Raw genomic sequence first — 26,912 nt, 5'->3', positions numbered from 1 at the left:
CTATGTAGTCCCCTATTTATACAAATAGGAGTCATTCAGGATTCAGCCATGTTTTTTCTCGGCGTTAGCAAGTTAGAGGTTTTTAGCTTTATCCTGAAATGTTTTCTTTTATTTCTTCTTCCTCAGGGTAGTAAAACTCGCTTTCGCTGTGAACACTGCCGTTATCGCTATCCATGCTGTAAAATTAATGCTATTCTCCTGAGAAATGCGAAAATAAATGTTGACAAAAATTGCTATGATGTTTGTTGTTGTTGTGAACGAGCGAGTCGCCAGAGGTGCGTGCTCGCCAGCCAATCAGAGCGCAGGATTTGATGGAAACCGGACCACGGAAAAAGTAATGCATGTTATTATACCATATAATTTAGTATAATAACCTCCTTCCCACCTAGTTTTAGTCTTTTTTTTTCACTTCAACCCTGCAAGAACCAATAATACAGAAGTGACAGTAAAACAGTGTTACATGGCAACAATACAGGCATAAAAAAAAAACAGTGGCTGCAGTCTGAGCAGGAACTATGTTCTGTGAATATTATTGAGGGTTTTCAGGGTTGTATTTGTCTCCAGGTCACAACCTGATCAACAGTCAGCTGCTAGCCTTCCAAGTGAAGAAACAAATTCATAAAATGTCACCGAACAAAAAGAAGCAGCAAAAACGGCAACAAAACAAAACGAAAAACAGCATGACCTCTGAATTTAGCTGAGAATACCAAACGGAAAGCAGGATTTATTCAGACGGCTTGAGCGCCTTGTCATGTCTGTGTGCATATGCACACTACCGTTCAAAAGTTTGGGGTCACCCAGACAATTTAGTGTTTTCCATGAAAAGTCACACTTTTATTTCCCACCATAAGTTGTAAAATGAATAGAAAATTTAGTTGAGACATTTTTCTGGCCATTTTGAGCATTTAATCGACCCCACAAATGTGATGCTCCAGAAACTCAATCTGCTCAAAGGAAGGTCAGTTTTATAGCTTCTCTAAAGAGCTCAACTGTTTTCAGCTGTGCTAACATGATTGTACAAGGGTTTTCTAATCATCCATTAGCCTTCTGAGGCAATGAACAAACACAGCCCATGTTTACATTAGACCGTATCAGCGGATCATCAGATTAACGTTTTTAAAACGATTCGCGTGCACACAGCAACACCAATACGCGGATACGCTCGGCTCCGCAGGCATCCTGCGCTCCAAATCACTCCGCCCTGAACAGCGAGTGCCCTCTGGAGGGTGCGCACTCCGGCCCTGCGCAGCTCACAGAGCGCGCGAGTGGAGCGCACGAGCAGTGATTCGGGACTGAGCCGCTGTGTGTGTGATCCCAGCGCACATCACTTACCACTTGCAAGTGGAAGGATGGCAAGCCTAAAGACAATCATAACTACACAATGGGCAGTATTTGCATCAGTATTTGCAGTATTTTCATACTTTTATACTCTTTAATGAAAGGTGATACAAGGCGGAAGTCCGCGCCGTTTTTCAGCAGTCGCGTCACATGACGAACGCCAGCGAATCAGGAAGGTGGATGTCACAGTGACGTTGTCCAATGAGACGCCAGCTAGAGCTCAGCACAGCGTATCCGCGTATTCTCAATGTTTACACAGCACCGGAGCTGACACGATCTGGATTGAATACGTGGACGCTGGCGGATTCCCGTTTCCCGGCGTTTCCAGGCGGTTTAATGTAAACGGACAGTGCATCCGCGAAGAAAACGAGACAGATACGGTCTAATGTAAACGTAGCCACATTGTACCATTAGAACACTGGAGTGAGAGTTGCTGGAAATGGGCCTCTATACACCTATGGAGATGTTGCACCAAAAACCAGACATTTGCAGCTAGAATAGTCATTTAGCACATTAGCAATGTATAGAGTGGATTTCTGATTAGTTTAAAGTGATCTGCATTGAAATGAACAGTGCTTTTCTTTCAAAAATAAGGACATTTCAAAGTGACCCCAAACTTTTGAACGGTAGTCTATGCTTAATTTTATATTCGTGATTCATTAATGGCGACGTCCTTCGAAACCAAATTTTGACCGTACCTCGCGGTTTAGATCTCGTTCTCAAAAAGTTAAAAACTTATTCCTTACACCATTTTCCTGGAATATAATAGAAGCGTCGATTCATGAGCTTTTGACATGTTGTGCACTGACCAGTTCCCTTTTCACGACAAGACCACACAGCACCACTGATAGTCTTTCTTCAGCGCTCCCTCAGCTCGGCTTTTATTCCCTCAAACGCATTCATTTGCAGGGCATTCAGAGCAGGTGTTAGTGCCCTATGCACGCCTGCTCTCTGCTGAAGTGCTCCCTTCTTTGTTATGTGCAGCATATGTGATTAAGATCAATTTACCTCAGCCTTCAGTAATTACTACGGTTTAACTTGTACTCCATTTCCTTTTTTTTTTTTTTTATTATTCTTTAACCATTACCTTTCTCCCTCCTGTGCTTTTGTTCTCTCTCTGTCTTTCTTTTTTTTTTTTCTCAGGCCATTAAGCAGACTTTAGACAGGCAGTGGAAGGAGGTGTACAGTCTGTTCATGAAGGATCTGGTTCTACTGAAAACAAAGCTGGGCCAAAAGGAAGTCTGCAGTCCTGCACATAAGCCCCACTATGCTGGCCAGGCTCACTTGGTCAGAGCCATGCGCTGCTGTATGGACAGGCAAATGAAGGTGTGTGTGTGAGAACAGGTGTCTGAGTCAGTGGGTGTCGAGCATTTTATAATCGCATGGTTGGCCAGGTACTACAAAGTGTAATAATATCAAGAGGTAACTTTAAAAATCAGTGCCAAAGGAAAAGCAGAAGCACAAATACAAACAGGAAAAAGCAAACGACAAATTTGTACGATATTGTCAGTTAGTCTTTTTGATGGCCATCGCCCGCACACATCCCGTTCGCAGGGCGAGCGCAGTGTCACTACAGGTTCACAGTTAGGCATGTTCCAGTGCCGCCCTGCACCAGTCCTTCTGCTGCACTCCCACACCTCACATTTCACTCCCAAATCGGAGACCAAAAATGCAAAATAAAAACAGCCAGGTGCTCCATTCGACTCGCGCCGCGGCAAAAACAGATCAAGTTCCAAAGAGGCCAGGAAAATCTGTTGCTTTAGTTCAGGTCTGTTGTCAGAGCTCATCCAGATTCACTTCAAACGTTGAAAAACGAATGAAAATCAAACAAAGAAAAGTCTGGCAGCATAGGATTGTAAGCACCTCGCCGTGAAAGCTCTAAAACGGAGAAACGAAAGCAGATGGATGAGTCGTAAACACGTAGGATGTCGAAAGAAATACCGTACGCCCATTTATCCCAGTCATAAAAGTTAGTCTTTTGAAGCTGGCCGTCAGAGGACCAGAGAGCGGATGACGCCTCATACTGTATCAAGCCTCACTAAAGGCATTAAGGTGACTACAGGATCTTATTAGCTGGGTTGTACCCAGCATGTATGCAGACTTGATCAGCCCATGTAGGTGAGCTCTGTAGGGCTTTAGCTACAAATGAATTCGATTACTGACTATCCCCTCCACTGATCTGAGACTGGCCGGTGTCACAGTGCAGCTTAACTGCATTTCAAATTCCTGTGAGATGTAGGCTGCTGGGATCAGCCAGGTCCAGAACCGTTGGAACTCAGCCAGACACCTTCCGTCCTCACAGGCTTTAACACTATTAAACCCAGCTGCTTCTCTTGTGTGCTCCACTCACCATGTGGAACCGCCCTCCCAACCACCACCCCTTTAACTTGCTCTCTCTCCCCATTTTTCTCTTTATCTATATGTCTCCCTACATATGTCTCCTTTATCTATATGTCTCTTTATCTATATGTCCTCCTTCTTCCACATTTCACTCCATATATTTCTACTTCTCTGTCTGTGTGTGTGTGTGTGTGTGTGTATATACACAGTATTGTTCAAAAGTTTGGACACACCTTCTAATTCAGTGTTTTTTCTTTATTTTTATTAAGTAAAGTAATGATGGAAGCCCTGTGATGACCTGGCGACTTGTCCAGGGTGTACCCCGCCTTTCGCCCGTAGTCAGCTGGGATAGGCTCCAGCTCGCCTGCGACCCTGTAGAACAGGATAAAGCGGCTAGAGATAATGAGATGAGATGAGATGAGTAATGATGGATGTTGTTTCTTTTCTTAGTTGAGCAGTTCTTGACATAATATAGATCACTACAGTCATGGAATAGGGCTATTTACTGTATGTTTATTATTTACTGTTTGATCTCAAATGGAGGGTGGCACGGTGGTGTAGTGGTTAGCGCTGTCGCCTCACAGCAAGAAGGTCCGGGTTCGAGCCCCGTGGCCGGCGAGGGCCTTTCTGTGCGGAGTTTGCATGTTCTCCCCGTGTCCACGTGGGTTTCCTCCGGGTGCTCCGGTTTCCCCCACAGTCCAAAGACATGCAGGTTAGGTTAACTGGTGACTCTAAATTGACCGTAGGTGTGAATGGTTGTCTGTTCCCCCTTTTCCACCAAATCAGTTCCAGGGCTGGTTCGGGGCCAGTGCTGGTGCTGGTTCACAACTCGTTCAACTTGCGAGCCAGCTGAGAACCAGTTTGCTTTTCCATACCTCGTGGTGCTAAGAGGAGACACGTCATTACATCGCTGTATACGTCATTATGTCGCTGTATACATCAGTTACGTCGCTACGTTTGCATAAACCTTGGCGCGAATATCAAAGCAAAAACAACCCGGAAGAAGCAGCGGCAACAACAACAATAATAATAATGGATGACTTCGCGTTTGTACAGCTGCTACTTCTTAAAAATGGCGATCTTTCGCGGTCTTGTTATTGTTGTTGGTCTTAACAACTCCCCCCCCCCCCCCGACGTAAGTGGTTCTTTCCTCTGGCCCAGCAGAGAGTTGGTGCTAGCCTGGAGCCGGTTTTTCTGGCCCCAGAGCCAGTTCTTTGTCAGTGGAAACAGAAAACCCAGTTCCACACTAAGCACTGGCCCCCGAACCAGCCCTGGAACTGCTTTGGTGGAAAAGGGGCATGTGTCTATGTGTCAGCCCTGTGATGACCTGGCGACTTGTCCAGGGTGTACCCCGCCTTTCGCCCGTAGTCAGCTGGGATAGGCTCCAGCTTTCCTGCGACCCTGTAGAACAGGATAAAGCGGCTACAGATAATGAGATGAGATGATCACAAACGCATTAAGAAGGCAAGAAATCGCACGAATTCACTTTTGGCGAAGCACACCTGTTAACTGAAACGCATTCCAGGCAACGACCTCATAAAGCTGGTTAAGATCATGCCAATAGTGTCCAAAGCGTCATCGAGGTAAATGGTGCCTGCTTTGAAGAATCTAAAACATGAAACACATTTTGTTGCGCACTTTTGTTTCCCACATAATTCCAAATATGTTCCATATGTTCTTTCATAGTTTGGATGTCTTCAGTATTGTTCGACAATGTAGAAAAAGCTGTGAATGAGTAGGGGTGTACAAACTTTTGGCCGGTACTGTATTTTGCTGCACCACCAACTTGCTGAGCAGGGTGACTCTCTGCTGTGTTTAAATTCAGTTTTCTGCCTTCATTAAGAACACAATTAAGACCAGCAGAGAGCCGTAATTGCACACAGATATGATTAGGTTGTGTTTCTGTGCACAGCGAAGCCGATTAAAAAAAAAAAAAAAGAAGAAGAAAAAGGAAAAAAATTTTTTTTTTGGAAACAAACAGGAGGCAAGATCCAAAGTTTAATGTTTGCCATATGAGTTGTGTTGAGCTCGAGGAATTTCTGAGACTTGAGCAGTTTTTAGCTGGATGACGGTATGTCTTAGATTTTGTGATTTAATGCTTATGAATGTTTATTACGCTGAGCTTCCTGTGCAGTTGTTAGCTGTTTGTAAGAGCCATGCATGCAGGATTCCATATGTAGACAACTTCACCCATTCCTTCGTGCATGTGTTCATTCAGAAATGAGCTCTTTTTTTTTTTTTGTGGACGCATATATCTGTTTATCTGTTTGTACACTGCAAAAAATAAAAATCGTAGGAAGTTTATTTGTCTATTTTCAAGTCAAAACATCTAGCCACCCTTATTATAAGACATAATTGCCCAACAAGCAAAACCTCATTTAGCTAGAAAGGCTAGTTTTTAGACAGTCCATCTTGAAAATCTTGTATAGACAAAATGTCTTGAAAAAGTCTTATTTGGAGCACCTTTGAAAATAAAACAAGTTTTTTTTTCTAAACAAGTAAGTACATTTTGGACATTTGTCAAATGCGGTTCATCTTGTTTCAAGAAAAAAAAAAGTATGCTTGTTTTGGGAATAAATGAACTTTACTGAAATCTTTGAATCTTGCCCCCAAAATGCACTGTTGCTTTGGCGTTGTGTAAGCACTGTAAGTCAAAATGCGTAGACTTTTTTTTTTTTCTGGTGCCTGAGGTCCTGGGGAAGTGGAATCTTAAGAGATGTTTTAATGTTTGAATGTTGAAATGGAATGCTACACGTGTCGTCAACTTGATTCAAGATAGTCTCTGGTCTCATATCTAGAGTATTTTACTAATTACAGGTCACAAAAGGAGAATCTTTTAAGCTAGCAATGCTTAGTTGTAGAATTTAACAATCCTAATATTAGTATATTTATCTTAAATTCAGTTTTTACTGCTAAGACTTTGTCATGAATTTAAGTGAAATACCCTTAAAATGAAATAAATAAAAATGACTTGAATGGCTAAATGTAAGAAGTGCGATCTTGTTATAAGAACTCATCTCATCTCATTATCTCTAGCTGCTTTATCCTGTTCTACAGGGTCGCAGGCAAGCTGGAGCCTATCCCAGCTGACTACGGGCGAAAGGCGGGGTACACCCTGGACAAGTCGCCAGGTCATCACAGGGCTGACACATAGACACAGACAGCCATTCACACTCACATTCACACCTACGCTCAATTTAGAGTCACCAGTTAACCTAACCTGCATGTCTTTGGACTGTGGGGGAAACCGGAGCACCCGGAGGAAACCCACGCGGACATGGGGAGAACATGCAAACTCCGCACAGAAAGGCCCTCGCTGGCCACGGGGCTCGAACCCAGGACCTTCTTGCTGTGAGGCGACAGCGCTAACCACTACAGCACCGTGCTGCCCTTGTTTTAATCTTTTTTTTCTTATTTTTGAAAGGCCATTTTTTGCAGTGTACACAGGATACTTGGTGTGTGTGTGTGTGGTCATATTTGTGTGCTTTTATGTGACTTTAGGTCCTGCAGCATTCCCAGTTCATGTCACACAGTGATACTGAGCAGGAAGTGCACGAGGCTTATAAGCAGCTGGTGCAAACAATGGATGATCGGGTGAAGAGGCTGTACAGTGAGTGGAGCCAGAGTCTGGATCGTAACATGATCAGGGAACTTGACCAGCCTCTTATGATCATCTGCAAGGAAAAACCAGGCATGGTGGACATCAACTTCAACGAGTACGTGACCCCTTTTGCACATTTTTTTTCCCCTCTCAGTTGCACAGATGGTTATTGCTGTAGACATTATCATATTGGTTTGTTTTCATGAGGCTATCACCTTGTTGTGTTGGTTGTGTAGGAGCATCCTGAAGATGTTTAATGAGATTTATTACTGGGAGCAGCTGAAGTTTGAGGCCCCGCACTTTGTATCTGAGACCTGTCAGCACAGAGCGGACCTGTATAACTTGATCGAGAGTGTTCTACTGCTGGTGAAAGACTACAATAGGTCTGCAGAGCACTGCAATAATCTCACATACATACTGTAGATACACACTGACATCTCATGCATAAGTGTCTCATATCCTCATGAGATCCCACTATCACTTACCCAGTTATCTTGTGAATAGACAGTGGTGCACAGTGGTGCTTGAAAGTTTGTGAACCCTTTAGAATTGTCTCTATTTCTGCATAAACATCATCAGATTTTCACACAAGTCCTAAAAGTAGATAAAGAGAACCCAGTTCAACAAATGAGACCAAAATATTATATATGGTCATTTATTTATTGAAAATAAACAGAAAACGAGAGCGCCCGAAAGGGAAATCCGAGCCGAGCCACCATTCTGAATCCTCATTCATGGCTGTAATGCAAATTGCTTCCTCCTCGGTATACAAGTGCACTTCCATGGCAGGAAAAAAACTACATTTTGCCGCCTATGTAGTCCCCTATTTATACAAATAGGAGTCATTCAGCCATGTTTTTGCTCGGCGTTAGCAGCAGTTCAAGGTTTTTAGCTTTCTCCTGAAATGTTTTCTTTTATTTCTTCTTCCTCAGGGTAGTAAAACTCGCTTTCGCTGTGAACACTGTCGTTATCGCTACCCATGCTGTAAAATTAATGCTATTCTCCTGAGAAATGCTGGCAAAAATGTATAAGATTTTTGATAATCTTATAAATAAATCTTATAAAAAAGATAAATGTTGACAAAAATTGCTACTGTGTTTGTTGTTGTTGTGAACGAGCGAGTCACCAGAGGTCCATAACCGGGGTCTGTAACGTAGGATACGGACCCACTTGCCAGCCAATCAGAGCGCAGGATTTGATGGAAACTGGACTGCAAAAAAAATAAAATAGCATATTAACAAAATTATTCATTTTGTTGAAAAGTAGAAAAAAAAGCTCATCACAAATAAGCATTTATGAACATTTGTACTACCTCGATTTCCTTCTCTTTTCTTTTGCTTTTGGCAGTCTGTAACAAGATAGCTCCGATTTCTTCTTAAATCTTTTTATATAGTCAATCGCACACCGTCTTTTTCCCACTTTATATCTTTTTTTTGTGTGTTTTACAGCTTTAGAGCGGTCTTAATTCAGTTTATGGTGAAGTCATGTGCATTCCCTTTATTGTGTGTTATTGCTGTCTAAACATGCAATTACAGCTAAGAAAAATGAAGAGATTACACATCTTAATAATAATAATAATAATCGCAGCTAGTTTTTTATTTCATCAATTTGAATTGTCACAAATTTATACCACAATTTATTATCGCGTGATATATTGTTACATGCCTAGTTTACGTACATAGACATAAATGTCATGACACTGTTGGGCTTTCAGTTATTTCTTTTAACTATTCTTTTTCTTTGGCAGAATTATTGTACAATATACATCTTTAATAGAAAAACACAAGAAGTTGGTGCACAGATTGCATTTTAGTTATCTGAAATCAACACAGAGTCAAAAGTATATATACACTCCCTTAAATTATTAATTCAGCTGTGCTGAAAGTTCCAAAATGTCTTTTAACTTGACAAGGCCGCTTAACTTCCTGTTATTGATCATACTGACTACAACTGTTAGCTTCTCTGTGCCAACATATAAAGTTTGTTTAATAGCATTCATTGGCTTGACCATCCAATGGGAAAAGTCCAATGAGCTCAGTGCAGATCTGAGAAAGAGGATCATACACAATTCAGGAATGTCTCTTCGAGCCATTTCTAAACAACTTCAGATTCCAAGACCATCAGTGAAAAAAAAAATTGTAAGTACAAGTTATTGGGAGGTGTAGCCTCTTTGCCAAGCCACTTTGCTGGAAGAAGAACTAAACTGTCTCCGTTAGCTGAGATGAAATTGGTTTGTATGGTCAGGACCAGCCAAGAAACCACCAAAGCATAGGCCTGCCATGAACTGGAAGCTACTGGAACACTGTCTACAGTCAATGAGGTTTACATTGCCATGTTCTGAGAGGCTGCTGTCCAAGCAAGAAACCCCTGCTCCAAAATCAACACCTTTAAGCTCGACTATATTTTGCAGCTGATTATATGGACGGAGAAAAAGTCTACTGGAAAGAAAATTTTATGGTCAGATGAGACAAAGGGTGAGTTGTTTGGCCACAGTGAACAGAGGTACAGAGGAACACTGTACCAACTGTTAAGCATGGTGGTGGTAGCATCATGCTCTGGGGCTGTTTTGTTGCCAATGGAACTGGTGTTTTACACAAAGTTGATGGAATAATGAACAAGGAGTACCTCAGAATTCTTCAGCATAACCTCAAACCATCAGATACTTGAACACAATTGGGTGTTCCAACAAGGCGACCCCAAATATACATCAAAGCTGGTTGTGGAACAGATAAAGAAGGCTAACATTAAGCTGAAAACAAGTCCTGACCTCAACCTGATTGAAAATATGTGGACTATCCTTAAAAGTCAGGTCTGTGCCAGGAAGTACACACATTTACTTGAACTCTCCCATCTCTGCCAAGAAGAGTGGTCAAATATCTGACCAGAATTCTGCCAGACAGCACGGTGGTGTAGTGGTTAGCGCTGTCGCCTCACAGCAAGAAGGTCCTGGGTTCAAGCCCAGCGGCCAACGAGGGCCTTTCTGTGTGGAGTTTGCATGTTCTCCCCGTGTCTGTGTGGGTTTCCTCCAGGTGCTCCGGTTTCCCCCACAGTCCAAAGACATGCAGGTTAGGTTAACTGGTGACTCTAAATTGACCGTAGGTGTGAATGTGAGTGTGAATGGTTGTCTGTGTCTATGTGTCAGCCCTGCGATAACCTGGTGACTTGTCCAGGGTGTACCCCGCCTTTCGCCCGTAGTCAGCTGGGATAGGCTCCAGCTTGCCTGCGACCCTGTAGAACAGCATAAGCAGCTACAGATAATGGATGGAATTCTGCCAGATGCTTGTTGATGGCTACCAAAAGTATCTGGTCAAGATGAAACTTACTAGTGGATCTCATCTCATTATCTGTAGCCACTTTATCCTGTGCAGGGTCGCAGGCAAGCTGGAGCCTATCCCAGCTGACTATGGGCGAAAGGCGGGGTACACCCTGGACAAGTCGCCAGGTCATCACAGGGCTGACACATAGACACAGACAACCATTCACACTCACATTCACACCTACGGTCAATTTAGAGTCACCAGTTAACCTAACCTGCATGTCTTTGGACTGTGGGGGAAACCGGAGCACCCGGAGGAAACCCACGCGGACACGGGGAGAACATGCAAACTCCGCGCAGAAAGGCCCTCGCTGGCCACGGGGCTCGAACCTGGAGCTTCTTGCTGTGAGGTGACAGCCCTAACCATCACACCACCATGCCGCCGGGTGTGCATATGGACCCTGTATATATAATTTTGACCCTGTGTTGATTTCAGAAAATCCAAAATAAATGAAAACTTGTGCGCTATAGCAGCAGCATTGAACCTGCAGTCCTTCTGTGACAAGGAACAAGACAAACGGCACACTTCACACCATATTGTTACTATGTTTACCAGTGCAGGGATTTCAGTGATTCAGCTTCAATTAATCTTTCATTCAGGTTCACAAGCAATACGCTACAGTATAATGCAATACTTGCACAATGACAAGAACCAAACAACCTGCCATTTTAAACTAGATGTTCTTATTACTTCAAGGTTATCATGCACATGTGAACGTTTCATAAGCTTTAAACACTTGCTTTATCAAGAAATGAATATCTCCTCTGTGCTGAAACTACTCACACCCATGTTGCTGACCCTCTCAGTAGTGTATTATAACATCCTACATTGCTCACATAGGCTTTTTAATACCCACACAAATTCACACACACTCACAACCACCACTTCAGACTGAAGTACTCATTGTAGTTCTGAGAGAGACTCTGTGAATCATCAGCACCATATTGTCACTACATTTATTGTATTATGGAGATGCCAGTTGAAAATAAGCACTTATACCGAACAAATTCCAACAAGCATTTCCCTCTGTACTGTATTCATTTAAAAAATTCAATTACCAGTGTTGGTGTGTTTATGAAATGCTCTTTTTCATGTTTGTAAAATGCAGCAAAGTGTGTAATGTCATAATGTGTAAAGAAAAAACAACAACAATGAATTTAAATAAGCAATACAATTTCAATGAAAATGCTCACATACACATTTGTGTCCTTTAACAGAGTGATCGAGGCTCTTTCTCCTGACACACTGGGCTTATTTCAGGAGCGCATCCATTTCCTGGATAAGAAGATACAGCCAGGTCTGACCAAATTGCTGTGGTCTTCAAAGGGACCAATCAACCTCTTCATCCGTGACTGCAGAATGCATACCAGCAAGGTCAGCATCCATTAGCTGACTAATAACAGCACAAAACTGCCCACCACATGCCAACAAATTACAGTTATGCTTTAAATACAAAAGATAAGGATTTCAGGAAGGAGCCCAACAAACTTGAAGAATGCTCCCTTTAGTTGTATGTACAGTGCCTTGCAAAAGTATTGATCCCCCTTGGTGTTTGTCCTATTTTATCGCATTACAAGCTGGAATTAAAATGGATTTTTGGAGGGTTAGCACCATTTGATTTACACAACATGCCTACCACTTTAAAGGTGCAAGTTGTTTTGTTTAATTGTGACACAAACAATAATTAAGATGGAAAAACAGAAATCTGGAGTGTCCATTGGTATTCACCCCCCAAAGTCAATACTTTGTAGAGCCACCTTTTGCTGTGATTACAGCTGCATGTCTCTTGGGATATGTCTCTATTAGCTTAGCACATCTAGCCACTGGGATTTTTGCCCATTCCTCAAGGCAAAACTGCTCCAACTCCTTCAAGTTAGATGGGTTGCGTTGGTGTACAGCAATCTTCAAGTTATGCCACAGAGTTTCAACTGGATTGAGGTCTGGGCTTTGATTAGGCCATTCCAAGACATTTAAATGTTTCCCTTTAAACCACTCCAGTGTAGCTTTAGCAGTATGTTTAGGGTCATTGTCCTGCTGGAATGTGAACCTTCATCCCAGTCTGAAACCTCTGGCTGACTCACACAGGTTTTCCTCCAGAATTGCCCTGTATTTAGTGCCATCCAGCTTCCCTTCAGTCCTGACCAGCTTTCCTGTCCCTGCAGATGAAAAATATCCCCACAGCATGATGCTGCCACCACCATGCTTCACTGTAGGAATGGTGTTCTCAGGGTGATAGGAAGTGTTGGGTTTGCGCCACACATGGCATTTCCCACGATGGCCAAAAGGTTCAATTTTAGTCTCTTCTGGCCAGAGAATCTTCTCCCATGTGTTTGGGGAGTCTGCCACATGCTGTTGGGCAAACGTAAAATGTGTTTTCCTAAGCAATGACTTTTTTCTGGCCACCTTTCCATAAAGCCCCGCTCTGTGGAGTGTATGGCTTAATGTGGTCCTATGGACAGATACTCCCATCTCCGCTGTGGATCTTTGCAGCTCCTTCAGTGTTATCTTTGGTGTCTTTGTTGCATTTCTAATTAATGCCCTCCTTGCCCGGTCTGTGAGTTTTGGTGGGCTGCCTTCTCTTGTCAGGTTTGTACTGGTGACATTTTCTTTCCATTTTGCTATAATGGATTTAATGGTGCTCCCTGGGATATTCAAAGTTTGGGATATTTTTTATAACCCAACCCTGATCTATACTTCTCCACAACTTTGTCTCTGACCTGTTTGGAGGCTCCTTGGTTCTCATGTTGTTTGCTTAGTAGTGTAGCAGAGTCAGGGTCCTTCCAGAACAGGATGATTTATACAGACATTATGTGACAGATCATGTGACACTTTGGTGGATCTTAATCAACTAATTATGTGACTTATGAAGTGAATTGGTTGGAGCAGCTCTTATTTAGGGGTTTCATGCGAAAGGGGGTGAATACCTATGCACACTCCAGATTTCTGTTTTCTCATCTTAATTATTGTTTGTGTCACAATAAAGCAACAACTTGCACCTTTAAAGTGGTAGGCATGCTGTGTAAATCAAATGGTGCTAATCCTCCAAAAAATCCATTTTAATTCCAGCTTGTAATGCAACAAAACAGGACAAACACCAAGGGGGATGAATACTTTTGCAAGACATTGTAAAGGGCTGTAATGCATGCTTATAATCAGTAAGTCTTAAAGTAAATCAATAATAAGGAATAAGGAGCTCTAAATAGGACAGGTACTTAGAAAAGAGGTGTATTTAAAGCCCTAGTGGAACAAGTCTATAAATCATTTAATGGAGACCTCTCCAAAAAGAAGCTCTTTTGAGGTATTAAGCGTTCCTGGAACAAGGATTTGGAAAGCAACTACTACGCAATACTATGTACATGACAAAAGAGTCTTAAGGCACCCATACAAAATGGTAACACAACATTTAACTTTAATGAAGTCTGAAAATATCAGGCACTTTTGACAAATCGGTGTGTAGGGAGCACCGGGCAAGCATCCAGACAAACCAATTGATGCACAACAATTAGTTTTGAGCAGCAAGGGATCACATTTCTGGGAAAGGGAAGAGGTTGACGAGGACAGTGTAACCAAGCTTTTTTTTTTTCAGACTGTGCTGGAGGTGGGGTTTCACAAGAATGTCAATAATTGGTGTATTTTGCAATTTTGATTTAGTTTGGCTCAGAGTGTCAGATAGAAAAGTACAGTCAATGAGCAGATTTTTTTTTTTAGTCTGTTTGTTTTACAGTGTGTTAGATATAATTTAAGCCTCCTAAAAATTATTACTCAAAATTAAAGGGTTTAACAGATGTATGATCAGCTACGGGCGGCATGGTGGTGTTGTGGTTAGCGCTGTTGCCTCGCAGCAAGAAGGTCCGGGTTCGAGCCCCGTGGCCGGCGAGGGCCTTTCTGTATGGAGTTTGCATGTTCTCCCCGTGTCCGCGTGGGTTTCCTCCGGGTGCTCCGGTTTCCCCCACAGTCCAAAGACATGCAGGTTAGGTTAACTGGTGACTCTAAATTGAGCGTAGGTGTGAATGTGAGTGTGAATGGTTGTCTGTGTCTATGTGTCAGCCCTGTGATGACCTGGTGACTTGTCCAGGGTGTACCCCGCCTTTCGCCCGTAGTCAGCTGGGATAGGCTCCAGCTTGCCTGCGACCCTGTAGAACAGGATAAAGCGGCTAGAGATAATGAGATGAGATTCTAAAGCTTCTTTCTGTTTTTAACCTCCACCAAGGAGGTTATATTTTTGGTGTGGTTTGTCTGTCTGCCTGTAACATCCCGATTTGCATGAAACTTGGTGGAAGGGTGTAGCATTGGCCAAGGAAGAGCCTATTAAAGCTTGGCATGGATCCGAGTCACAGGGCAGATCCAGCATTTGGGTTGACCAGAAACCTGCGCACAACAGCGCCAGACATCTTAGAATCCAGTTGATAGCAGTAAAGTTCAGTAGTGACAAAATGTAACCAGTGTAGAAATAAAATGACTCCACATCACACTCCATATCACAGTTCACATTCACGGTTACAGTGTTGGACAGAAGCATCATTCTAAGTACATTTCTCAGTAGTGCGATGGTGATTTTGCTGTTTTCTGAATCAAATAACGTTTCAGTAGCGAAGCTCTTTTATTGATCAAGTAGCGCGGTAGCATCCACGGGGTGGCATGGTGGTGTAGTGGTTCGCACTGTTGCCTCACAGCAAGAAGGGTTTGATTTCGAACCCCACAGCAGACGGGGGCCTTTCTGTGTGGAGTTTGCATGTTCTCCCCGTATCTGCGTGGGTTTCTTCCCCCACAGTTCAAAGACATGCAGGTTAGGTAAAAATACCCAGTCACTGGGGTTGCACAAGCCAGTGCATACTTTGTGCTCGTTCCAAGCCTGGAAAGATTGGGGATGGTTGCGTCAGGAAGGGTATCCGGTGTAAAACCTACGCCAAATCAAATATGCGGAACAGATCTAAGGAATAGTATGTGATCCCATCCTGTGCCAGTGCCAGCATGTGACGTACACGCGTAGCCATAAAAGCACTTCCTTATGATGGTGATATCACCTAGTAAGGAGGAAACTTTGATATGCACCGGCTGAAACTTGATTCCATGGAGAGAGAGAGAGAGAGAGAGAGAGAGAGAGATCTGTCTAACACACACATGCACACATCAAATGTCATTTCATAAACTTTGCAGTGTTGTTCCTGTTTGAAGCAGGTCTTTATTATTTTGATACTGTAGTTTGCAGTAGCGGCTGGTGGTATTTGTGTGTGTGTGTGTGTGTGTGTGTGTGTGTGTGTGTGTGTGTGTGTTGGGGCGCAGTGAATAATATCACTAATAACTGAAAAGTTTTTATATAAATTTGCATTTGAGTCTGATCTGCATTTTGTCTGAATAACAAACACAGCGCACGGAAAAATTGTAACTCTTGTTTGAACGGAAAAAAACCCACTAAAATTATGCCTGTCATCTGTCGTTTTGTGTAATTTGTACTTTGATTAAATAACGTGTACTCAGTCTGTCAACTTTCACTTTCTCCTCCAAACATATTTCAGCGGAAAAATAACGATCGCGTAAATAATCCACTTCGTTCACATTCATTACACCTGTGACTGAGTCCGTAACACGACTATTACGGAAACGTCACCAAAATGGGTGAGAATATATTAGCCCACTGGAGCTTAAAAGTAGGCGGGTGTGCCATGCTGTGTAAGTCACGTGACACGACTGATGCCGATTGGCTGCATGAACCGACAGCAGAAAGTATCTCTGCCTACAGCACGGAGCTCATTACAGTTACACAGCGTCACACTTCATATCTCATCTCATTATCTCTAGCCGCTTTATCCTGTTCTACAGGGTCGCAGGCAAGCTGGAGCCTATCCCAGCTGACTACGGGCGAAAGGCGGGGTACACCCTGGACAAGTCGCCAGGTCATCACAGGGCTGACACATAGACACAGACAACCATTCACACTCACATTCACACCTACGCTCAATTTAGAGTCACCAGTTAACCTAACCTGCATGTCTTTGGACTGTGGGGGAAACCGGAGCACCCGGAGGAAACCCACGCGGACACGGGGAGAACATGCAAACTCCACACAGAAAGGCCCTCGCCGGCCACGGGGCTCGAACCCGGACCTTCTTGCTGTGAGGCGACAGCGCTAACCACTACACCACCGTGCCGCCCACACTTCATATCATTCTGTCGTTTGTTAACCACAGATAGGATGACATCGATGTTTAAAATACGGAAACTTGCACTGATTTTATTTTACCTCTGAAAGCTAGCCCAGCTAGCCTATTGGTAGGAGTCACTCCTGGTAGTTTGAGTTGAGGAATTGAGTTGCGAGTTAACTTACAGCTTATCCTGCAAATATACCCAAATCTAAATTGAGCAAACACACAGGTGCGTGCGCATACACACACACACACAGACGAACGTTCACGCATTCTCAACACCTGCATTTTGTTATTATGTGGAGCACATGTTTTTTCGATTGTTTCTTTATTTATTTTTGCTGCCAAATTGGTTTTGGGGCCGTGAGAGTAACTATCATGGGTTTTTCTTTCACAAACAACTGAAGCAGTACAACTGTAGTCATTCGTCTTATGTCAAGGACTGCTGAACTAAGTAAAGAGAAACGACAGTCCATCATTACTTGAAGACACGAAGTATCTTTGAGTTAAGAAAAACAATTCATTAGAAGATGTGTAGAACTTTTGATTGGTACTGTAGCTTCTGATGTGGTCAACTACTTTTGCCATGTTGGTGTAGCTTAGCTTGCTACATTTCTCTGGGGGTAGTGTCAGTGTAGCGAAGCGTCATTGTGTTTAATGTACAGTAACTGGTAGCTTATCTCACGACACTTTCCAAGTAGCTTACACAGCACTTCATGGGTACCAGCAATCCTCTGGGATACACATGTAAGCTAGCTGTTGAAACGTAAGCACTCAGGGACAGTGGTTTCAAAATCTGTTCATGATGTTTCTAATAGTTTTGGAAATATATCCATGTGTATCCCGCCACGGGATTTTTGTACCAGATGTTCTGTTTACGGGCAGCACGGTGGTGTGGTGGTTAGCGCTGTCACCTCACAGCAAGAAGGTCCGGGTTCGAGCCCAGTGGCTGATCGGGGCCTGTCTGTGTGGAGTTTGCATGTTCTCCCCGTGTCCGCGTGGGTTTCCTCCGGGTGCTCCGGTTTCCCCCACAGTCCAAAGACATGCAGGTTAGGTTAACTGGTGACTCTAAGGTGGTGTTTACATTAGACCGTATCCGTCTCATTTTCGTCGTGGATGCACTGTCCGTTCACATTAAAACGCCGGGAAACGACTCCACAGGCGGAACAACTTGAATCCGCCAGGGCCCACGTATTCAATCCATTACGTATCTGATCCGGTGCTGTGTAAACATTGAGGAACGAGGATACGCTGTGCTGAGCTCTAGCTGACGTTGTCATTGGACAACGTCACTGTGACATCCACCTTCCTGATTCGCTGGCGTTGGTCATGCCACGTTGGTCATGTGACACGACTGCTGAAAAACGGCGCGGACTTTCACTTCCTGCTATTTGTCCCGAATCACTGCTCGTGCGCTTCACTCGCGCGCTCTGTGAGCTGCGCAGGGCCGGAGTGCGCACCCCCCAGAGGGCACTCGCTGTTCAGGGCGGAGTGATTTGGAGCGCAGGATGCCTGCGGAGCCGAGCGTATCCATGTATTGGCGTTGCTGTGTGCACGCGAATCGTTTTAAAAACGTTAATCTGATGATCCGCTGATACGGTCTAATGTAAACCCCACCTAAATTGACCGTAGGTGTGAATGTGAGTGTGAATGGTTGTTTGTGTCTACAGTGCCTTGAAAAAGTATTCATACCCCTTGAACTTTTTCACATTTTTCCACCTTACAAACACGAACTGAAGTTTTTTATTGAGATTGTATGTGTTAGACCAACACAGAGTAGCACATAATTGTGAAGTGAAACGAAAATGATAAATGGTCTTCAAAATTTTAAACAAATAAAAATCTGAAAAATGTGGTGTGCATTAGTATTCAACCCCCTGTACTCTGATACCTCCAAATACAATCCAGTGCAATCAATTGCCTTCAGAAGTCATCTAATTAGTTAGAGTCCTACTGTGTGTAATTTACTCTCAGCATAAATACACTTGTTCTGTGAAGGCCTCAGTGGTTTGTTAGAGAACACTGAAGAACAAACAGCATCATGAAGACCAAAGAACTCACCAGACAGGTCAGGGATAAAGTTCTGGAGAAGTTTAAAGCAGGGTTAGGTTATAAAAAAATATCCCAAGCTCTGAACATCTCAAGAAGCACTGTTCAATCCATCATTCAAAAATGGAAAAAGTATGGCACAACTGCAAACCTACCAAGACATGGCCGTCCACCTAAACTGACAGAGCGAGCAAGGAGAGCACTGGTCAGAGAAGCAGCCAAGAGGCCCATGATCACTCTGGAGGAGCTGCAGAAATCCACAGCTCAGGTGGGAGAATCTGTGCACAGGACAACTATAAGTCGTACATTCCGCAAATCTGGCCTTTTTGGAAGAGTGGCAAGAAGAAAGCCATTGTTGAAAGACAGGCATAAGAAGTCCTGTTTGCAGTTTGTCAGAAGCCATGTAGAATAGAATAGAATGCCTTTATTGTCACTATACACATGTACAATGAGATTAAAGCATCTCCAATAACAGTGCAAACAGCGTGTAGAGAGAGAGAGAGAGAGAGGGGGGGAAAAAAAGGGGGGGGAGGGTGTAAGGTGCACAGTCCTGAGGTGTATGTGTTGTGTTACACATTATGGAGTGAGGTATTGCTCATTGCACATTATAAAGTATTTCACAGAGAGAGTCGCATTATAAAGTATTGCACATTATAAATTATTGCACGAGAGAGTCACATTATAAAATAAAATATTACACATTATGAAGTATTGCAAGGTAAGGTAAGGTGCACAGACTTGAGGTGTATGTGCTGTGTGTAAGGTTCACAGTCCTGAGGTGAATGTGTTGCGTTTCACATTATGGAGTGGACACAGCAAACATGTGGAAGAAGGTGCTTTGGTCACATGAGACCAAAGTTGAACTTTTTGGCCTAAATGCAAAGCGCTATGTGTGGCGGAAAACTAACACTGCTCATCACCCTGCACACACCATCCCCACTGTGAAACATGGTGGTGGCAGCATCATGCTATGGAGATGCTTTTCTTCAGCAGGGACAGGGAAGCTGGTCAGAGTTGATGGGAAGAGGGATGGAGCTAAATACAGGGCAATCCTGGAAGAAAACCTGTTGGAGGCTGCAAAAGACTTGAGACTGGGAAGGAGATTCACCTTCCAGCAAGACAATGACCCTAAACATACAGCCAGAGCTACAAGGTTTAGATCAAAGAATATTCACGTGTTAGAATGGCCCAGTCAAAGTCCAGACCTAAATCCCATTGAGCATCTGTGGCAAGACTTGAAAATTGCTGTTCACAGACGCTCTCCATCCAATCTGGCTGAGCTTGAGCTATTTTGCAAAGAAGAATGGGCAAAAATTTCGGTGTCTAGATGTGCAAAGCTGGTAGAGACATACCACAAAAGACTTGCAGCTGTAATTGCAGCAAAAGGTGGCTCTACAACGTATTGACGCAGGGGGGCTGAATACTAATGCACATCACATTTTTCAGATTTTTATTTGTTTAAAATTTTGAAGACCATTTATCATTTTTGTTTCACTTCACAATTATGTGCTACTCTGTGTTGGTCTATCACAGAAAATCAATAAAAAACTTTTAAGTTCGTGGTTGTAAGGTGGAAAAACGTGAAAAAGTTCAAGGGGTATGAATACTTTTGCAAGGCACTGTATGTGTCAGCCCTGCGATAACCTGGCGACTTGTCCAGGGTGTACCCCGCCTCTCGCCCATAGCCAGCTTGCCTGCGACCCTGTAGAACAGGATAAGCGGCTACAGATAATGGACGGATGGGTGTTCTCTTTACAGAACACGTAGAAACGGTGTTGAAAAGCGTGCAATATTTTACACCGTTTTCACTGGCTGATCCAGTAACTATCAATGAGTAATCACCTCAGTAGCGCCCCTACAGGATACATTTACCACTTTTAACATCATCCATGACTGTGTTGGACTGAGGCTGGTTCCAGAGGATTTGAGACAGGGACTCGTTTTAAATGAATACCATGTAGTTACTGTCCAGAACCGGAAATGAATCACCGTCCATTCATTGTACATGTACTGACTGATTCGGAGTCCTGGTCTCCATGTTTTCAACACTGCATGGTTAGAGGTTAGAAAGAATAAAAACACATTTTATGACTGAGTATCTTGTATCAACAACAGTTCTAGCTTTGTTGGTAACATTTTCTACAGGTTAAAGTTGATCCCATGTTAGTGTATCGGTGACTAATACTCTGACGTAATTGGCATAGTACTAAAAATGAATTTGGCATGGTTCCTACTAATCAATCCATCCATTATTTGTAGCCGCTTTATCCTGTGCAGGGTCGCGGGCAAGCTGGAGCCTATCCCAGCTAACTATGGGTGAGAGGTGGGGTACACCCCGGACAAGTCGCCAGGTCATCACAGGGCTGACACACAGAGACAAACAATAATTCACACTCACATTCACACCTACGGTCAATTTAGAGCCACCAATTAGCCTAACCTGCATGTCTTTGGACTGTGGGGGAAACCGGAGTACCCGGAAGAAACCCACGGGGAGAACATGCAAACTCCGCACAGAAAGGCCGCCATCGGCCACTGGGCTCGAACCCAGAACCTTCTTGTTGTGAGGCGACAGTGCTAACCACTACACCACCGTGCCACCACCAACTAATCAATGAGGCATCAAATTAAATTACCTATAGCTGTTTTGCAAATTTATAGTAAAAGTAGTGTCATTCTGGTCCAAATTCTTGGTCACTTTAGAGCTAGCTGAAACGTCAAGGACATTTTGAAGGCTTTCTGCTTGGAAACTGTTCTGGGTTGCATGCACATGATTTCATGTCAGATTTACAGTAACTTCCCTTGGTCCAATTCCACTTTGGTTTGTATTTCCTGCATACAGAGCAGGTATAACTCAAAATCCATAATCTGAGCATCTGGGATGAAAATCTGCTGGACTGACACATATAGAAGAGTTGACTATTGTCCTTGGTGCAGGTCTACACTCTCCAAATGCCCTTCGAATATATGTTTTACCCCTTTTCAAACAGTTTTGTCTTAAAATGCTGTTTGTTCCGTCGATAGCCTACTGCGCTATTGCCACTGCTGTCATATATTTCACTTTCGAATAGACAACCAGGTTTGGACTGAACCAAAGTTATGGTCCCATTATAGAAAATATCAACACTCATTATTGACAGTTGGACATAAAATACATAGAATTCACATCACTTACAAATTCATGGAACCTGCATGTATCATTTGGATGGACGAAATTCAACCATGTTTGTCAGTTTACTATTTGACCTTTTCATGACAACTTTATGACAATGCACTATGCAGTAGATGCCCGGAAGTGTAAACATTCACACTTACCGATTGGTCAGTAGTGTTTTAGTAAGACGTCAGCGAGTTCAAAGTTCACTGACTCACATAACTCCTCGGACCTGCCTGATCCATCCTGGTGCCCTGTGTCTGGTTGGAGTCTCATCGCATCGCTCCTGTGGAGGGCGGCCCCATGTGGACAGTTGGGGGTCATGCCTGGAGGACGCTCTGGACTCTTGCAGTGGTGCTTTTGTGGCTGGGGACTGCAGTTGACTTGCTGGCTTTGGGACTGCAGTTGACTTGCTGGCTTTGGGACTGCAGTTGACTTGCTGGCTTTGGGACTGCAGTTGACTTGCTGACTTTGGGACTGCAGTTGACTTGCTGGCTTTGGGACTGCAGTTGACTTGCTGACTTGCTGGGACTACGGTTGTGAACGGTTTTGCGCTCGGGTTTCCATCAGTAGGGGGTTTATAGCATCAACGAAGCTGACTTTATGTTAGGACTGTAAATGTTATAGTCATGTTGTCTGTTGTTGCCCGGATGAGGATGGGTTCCCTTTTGAGTCTGGTTCCTCTCGAGGTTTCTTCCTTATGTCGATTGAGGGAGTTTTTCCTTGCCACCGTCGCCACAGGCATGCTCATTGGGGATCAATTAGGGATAAAATTAGCTCATATTTTAAGTCGTTCAAATTCTGTAAAGCTGCTTTGTGACAATGTTTATTGTCAAAAGCACTATACAAATAAACTTGACTTGACTTAACATAGGTGGCACGGTGGTGTAGTGGTTAGCGCTGTCGCCTCACAGCAAGAAGGTCCTGGGTTCGAGCCCCGGGGCTGGCGAGGGCCTTTCTGTGTGGAGTTTGCATGTTCTCCCCGTGTCCGCGTGGGTTTCCTCCGGGTGCTCCGGTTTCCCCCACAGTCCAAAGACATGCAGGTTAGGTTAACTGGTGACTCTAAATTGACCGTAGGTGTGAATGTGAGTGTGAATGGTTGTCTGTGTCTATGTGTCAGCCCTGTGATGACCTGGCGACTTGTCCAGGGTGTACCCCGCCTTTCGCCCGTAGTCAGCTGGGATAGGCTCCAGCTTGCCTGCGACCCTGTAGAAGGATAAAGCGGCTAATGAGATGAGATGAGATGAGATGACTTAACATAACTCATTAAAATGGATGGACATCTAGTGGAATTTATTTGTTGGTAAATATTTCCGCAACATTCTATCGCATAGATTAGGTCCTTGTCCCATTCATTTAAAACATATTGAAATAATGTTGCAAAAATAACAGAAATAATTGGACTTTATGTAGTAGCTGTTTAACATTTTCCAACCCAGTGGACAGACTGTTATGTGAATACTAATGATCAATTCATTGACCTATTGCAGACGAAAGTAGAGGTCTTAGAAACATATTCTTGCATGAAGTAAAAACTTAAAACATGCACAGTGCCTTCCATAGTTATTGGTACTCGTTGTAAAGATCAGTAAAAATGGTTAGAAAAAAATCCATCTTTTGGTGAAGTCGCTTCATCTCACACTGAAAAAAAACAACAAAAAACGAGGAAACCCCAACCTTTAATTGAAATTAATTTATTTAGAGAAAAACAAATCCCTCATCAAGAAAGAATTATTTTCAACAAAAACACATGTGCCACTATTATTGGCACCCCTGCATTTAATACTCTGTACACCTTCCCTTTGCCAGTAAAACAGCACTGCGTCTCTCCTGTAATATTTTATACAGAGCAGGGCATCTGAGACCGTTCATCTTGACATAATCTCTCCAGATCATCCAGGGTCCTCGGCCCTCTCTTGTGCTCTCTCTTCTCTTCAGTTCACCCCACAGGTTTTTACTGGGGTTCAGGTCAGGGGATTGAGATGGCCAGGGCAGAAGCTTGATTCTGTGCTCAGTGAACCATTTGTGTGTTGATTTGGACATATGCTTGGAATCGCTGTCCTGCTGGAAAAGCCAGTGATGACCCAGTTTTAGTTTCCTGGTAGAGGCAGCCAGATTTTAATTTAAAATCTCCTGGTACTTCATGGGGTCCATGATGCCATGTACCCTCACAAGGTTTCCAGGGCCTTTGGAGGAAAAACAGGTCCAAAAGAACTTGCACCATATCGGGGATCGGGTTCTTTTCATTATAGCCATCCTTCTTTTTACACCAAACTCACTTTGAGTGTTTATTGCCAAAAAGCACCATTTTTGTTCCAGCCAAAGTTGTTTTATTGTTTCGCAAACTCCAGGTGCTTATGTTTTTGGTGAACTGACAGCAAAGGCGCTTCTTTTTTTTTTTCTGGCTGACCTTCCAAATAATCTGTTGGCATGGAGGTGGCATCTGATGGTGGTTTTGGAGACTTGGAAACCCCAAGATTTTACTTTTTCTTGTAATTCACCAACAGTGATCCTTGGGGATTTTTTGCCTCTCTTACCATCCTGTTCACTGTACATGGGGCAAAATAAACTTGGGTTCTCTTCCAGGATAGTTTGTAACAGTTCCAGTTGGTGTCCACTTTATTGTTTCCCTAACAGTAGAAATGAGCATTTTAACAAATTTTCACCAAAGGCGAAGTGAATATTGGTGAATAATAACCTCGACTTCGTCTTGTTTATTATTCACCGATATTCACTGAGCCCGGGGCAGATCATTGCCTTAGTATAAATACACAGGTGATTGTTTTGAAAAATGCAAAAAATCATATTAAAAAATAATTTATTTCAAACTTCAAAAGCAGCGTGCAATTATAATAAACACATGGTGCAGACTTGTTTCACTTATCTATACCGACTCACATCAAATAATTTGTTTTGAAATAGATAAAATAACTCACAATTCCACCTGACCTTTGAATAGTTTTAGAACAAACTTCATAGCGTCTTTAGTGCTTTTTGGAACAGCATTTTCTTTCATCACTTGTAATCCTTCCTCACTTACGGTGACGAAGTGATGGGCCGCTGTTTTGCCGAGTCACTTGAGGTGATTATCGAGAAATAGTCAGAATTTCTTGACCAATCAGCGCCTGCAATTTTCTGTAATCACCTGCGTATTTATACTATTTTTTTTATAACCATTCCCTGACTGATGAAGGTGAACACACTTCTTCATTTGGTTTGTGTGTTCTCTTATCTTTCGCATGTTGATGGATGACTAACCCTGTGTCTGAAATTACTCCCTACTCACTATATAGGGCACTATATAGTGAGGACTCCATTTTGTAGTGCTGTTCGAAACCTTAGTGAGGATTATTTACACCCTATATAGTGCACTCCAAGTATAATAATAACCAACTCCAGATATAATGAAGCATCCTCTCCACTATTTAAAGAACAGCGTATATTAAAATTAGAAGACCAGTTTAAACTTCAACTTGCAAAATTCGGCTTTCTTTTTAGTTGTCATAAATTACTGCTCCCTCTGTGTCGAAAATTCAATTTTAACCATGACATTCACCCTTATGATACACGTCACCGACAAGATATCCATATAAACCCATATAAAACAAGTACCGTCCACGACAGCTTCCTTCACCTTGTCCCTGAACTCTGGTCAAAACTACCTGTAAATCTCAAAGACGCCAAATCCATTAAATCTTTTAATTCTAGGGCTAAATATCACTTATGCGAAAAATATTAGTCACTACTTACTGTTCTTCCCCACCTAAACGTTTTAATGGACAATAATACAGTCATGGTACGAGTATATTTATGTAATTTTGTTGTTAACTTTTTTTTTCTTTAAATTTTTCCTCTCGATTTGTCCTATATGGTACAATATACTAACATATCTTGAGTTTTGATTATTTCTGTACATTTCATTTTTTTTTATTAATTTTACTATTTTTGTCTTTTTTCTCATTTCTCATGACTTTTTTTTTCTTCTCTCTTCTCTTTTTTATTTTTAATAGGGTGTCCTCCAGCCACACAAATGTAAATAATACTATTGGATGTATATAGTTAATTTGGCTGACAGACTATTAGTCTTTGGGGGTCACCTCGGAATCGCGTTTTGTAAATTTTATGTTCAGATATATGTATGTGTAAATATGAATTTCGAAATAAACCATTCATTCATTCATTCATTCATTATCCCACAATGCATCGTGAAGAGTAGTGTACAACCGATGGTCATTCACCAAAGCAATATATCCCATCATGCATTGTAGTCACGCTGAAAGAAATCAAATTGAAAGTCTCAAATTTGATTTAATAAAAGGCAGCGGCAAAGAAGAAAGTATTCAGCCTCGATTTAAAAGAACTGAAAGATGCAGCAGACACAAAGTACTTTGTATGTATTAATGTGGGAAATATGCTCAGTATAACATGGATGCATCACAAAAATACATGCATGTATTTATTATTTTGAAAACCCACCAGCCGACTGATCTGGCACGTTTTAATTGTGCAACAGTAATGACGTAAATACCAGCGTGACAGACCAGTGTCCGAAAGCATTTTTTTTTTTCATTTTACCAATGAGCTCACTACAGTGGTGCTTGAAAGTTTATGAACCCTTTAGAATTTTCTATATTTCTGCATAAATATGACCGAAAACATCATCAGATTTTCACACAAGTCCTAAAAGTAGATAAAGAGAACCCAGTCAAACAAATGAGGCAAAAATATTATACTTGGTCATTTATTTATTGAGGAAAATGATCCAATATTACATATCTGTGAGTGGCAAAAGTATGTGAACCTTTGCTTTCAGTATCTGGTGTGACCCCCTTGTGCAGCAATAACTGCAACTAAACGTTTGCGGTAACTGTTGATCAGTCCTGCACACCGGCTTGGAGGAATTTTAGCCCATTCCTCCGTACAGAACAGCTTCAACTCTGGGATGTTGGTGGGTTTCCTCACATGAACTG

The 26,912-nt window shown here is 42.6% G+C and overlaps 1 protein-coding gene across 1 annotated transcript in view; it reads left to right on the top strand.

Annotated features, from left to right (window-relative positions):
• dnah2 (dynein, axonemal, heavy chain 2) overlaps nt 1–26,912 on the top strand; it is a 432,951-nt gene that overhangs the window by 105,044 nt on the left and 300,995 nt on the right. The window contains exons 13-16 of the mRNA XM_060919614.1: nt 2,482–2,664; nt 7,180–7,394; nt 7,516–7,662; nt 11,814–11,970. Coding sequence (XP_060775597.1) covers nt 2,482–2,664; nt 7,180–7,394; nt 7,516–7,662; nt 11,814–11,970 — 702 coding nt within the window. The remainder of the gene's footprint in view (nt 1–2,481; nt 2,665–7,179; nt 7,395–7,515; nt 7,663–11,813; nt 11,971–26,912) is intronic.

This window comes from Neoarius graeffei, chromosome 1 (genome assembly GCF_027579695.1).
Source record: "Neoarius graeffei isolate fNeoGra1 chromosome 1, fNeoGra1.pri, whole genome shotgun sequence".
Taxonomy (NCBI): Eukaryota; Metazoa; Chordata; class Actinopteri; order Siluriformes; family Ariidae; genus Neoarius; species Neoarius graeffei.
The sequence above is the reverse complement of the archived record's forward strand: the minus strand, read 5'-3'. Positions and strand labels throughout refer to the sequence as shown.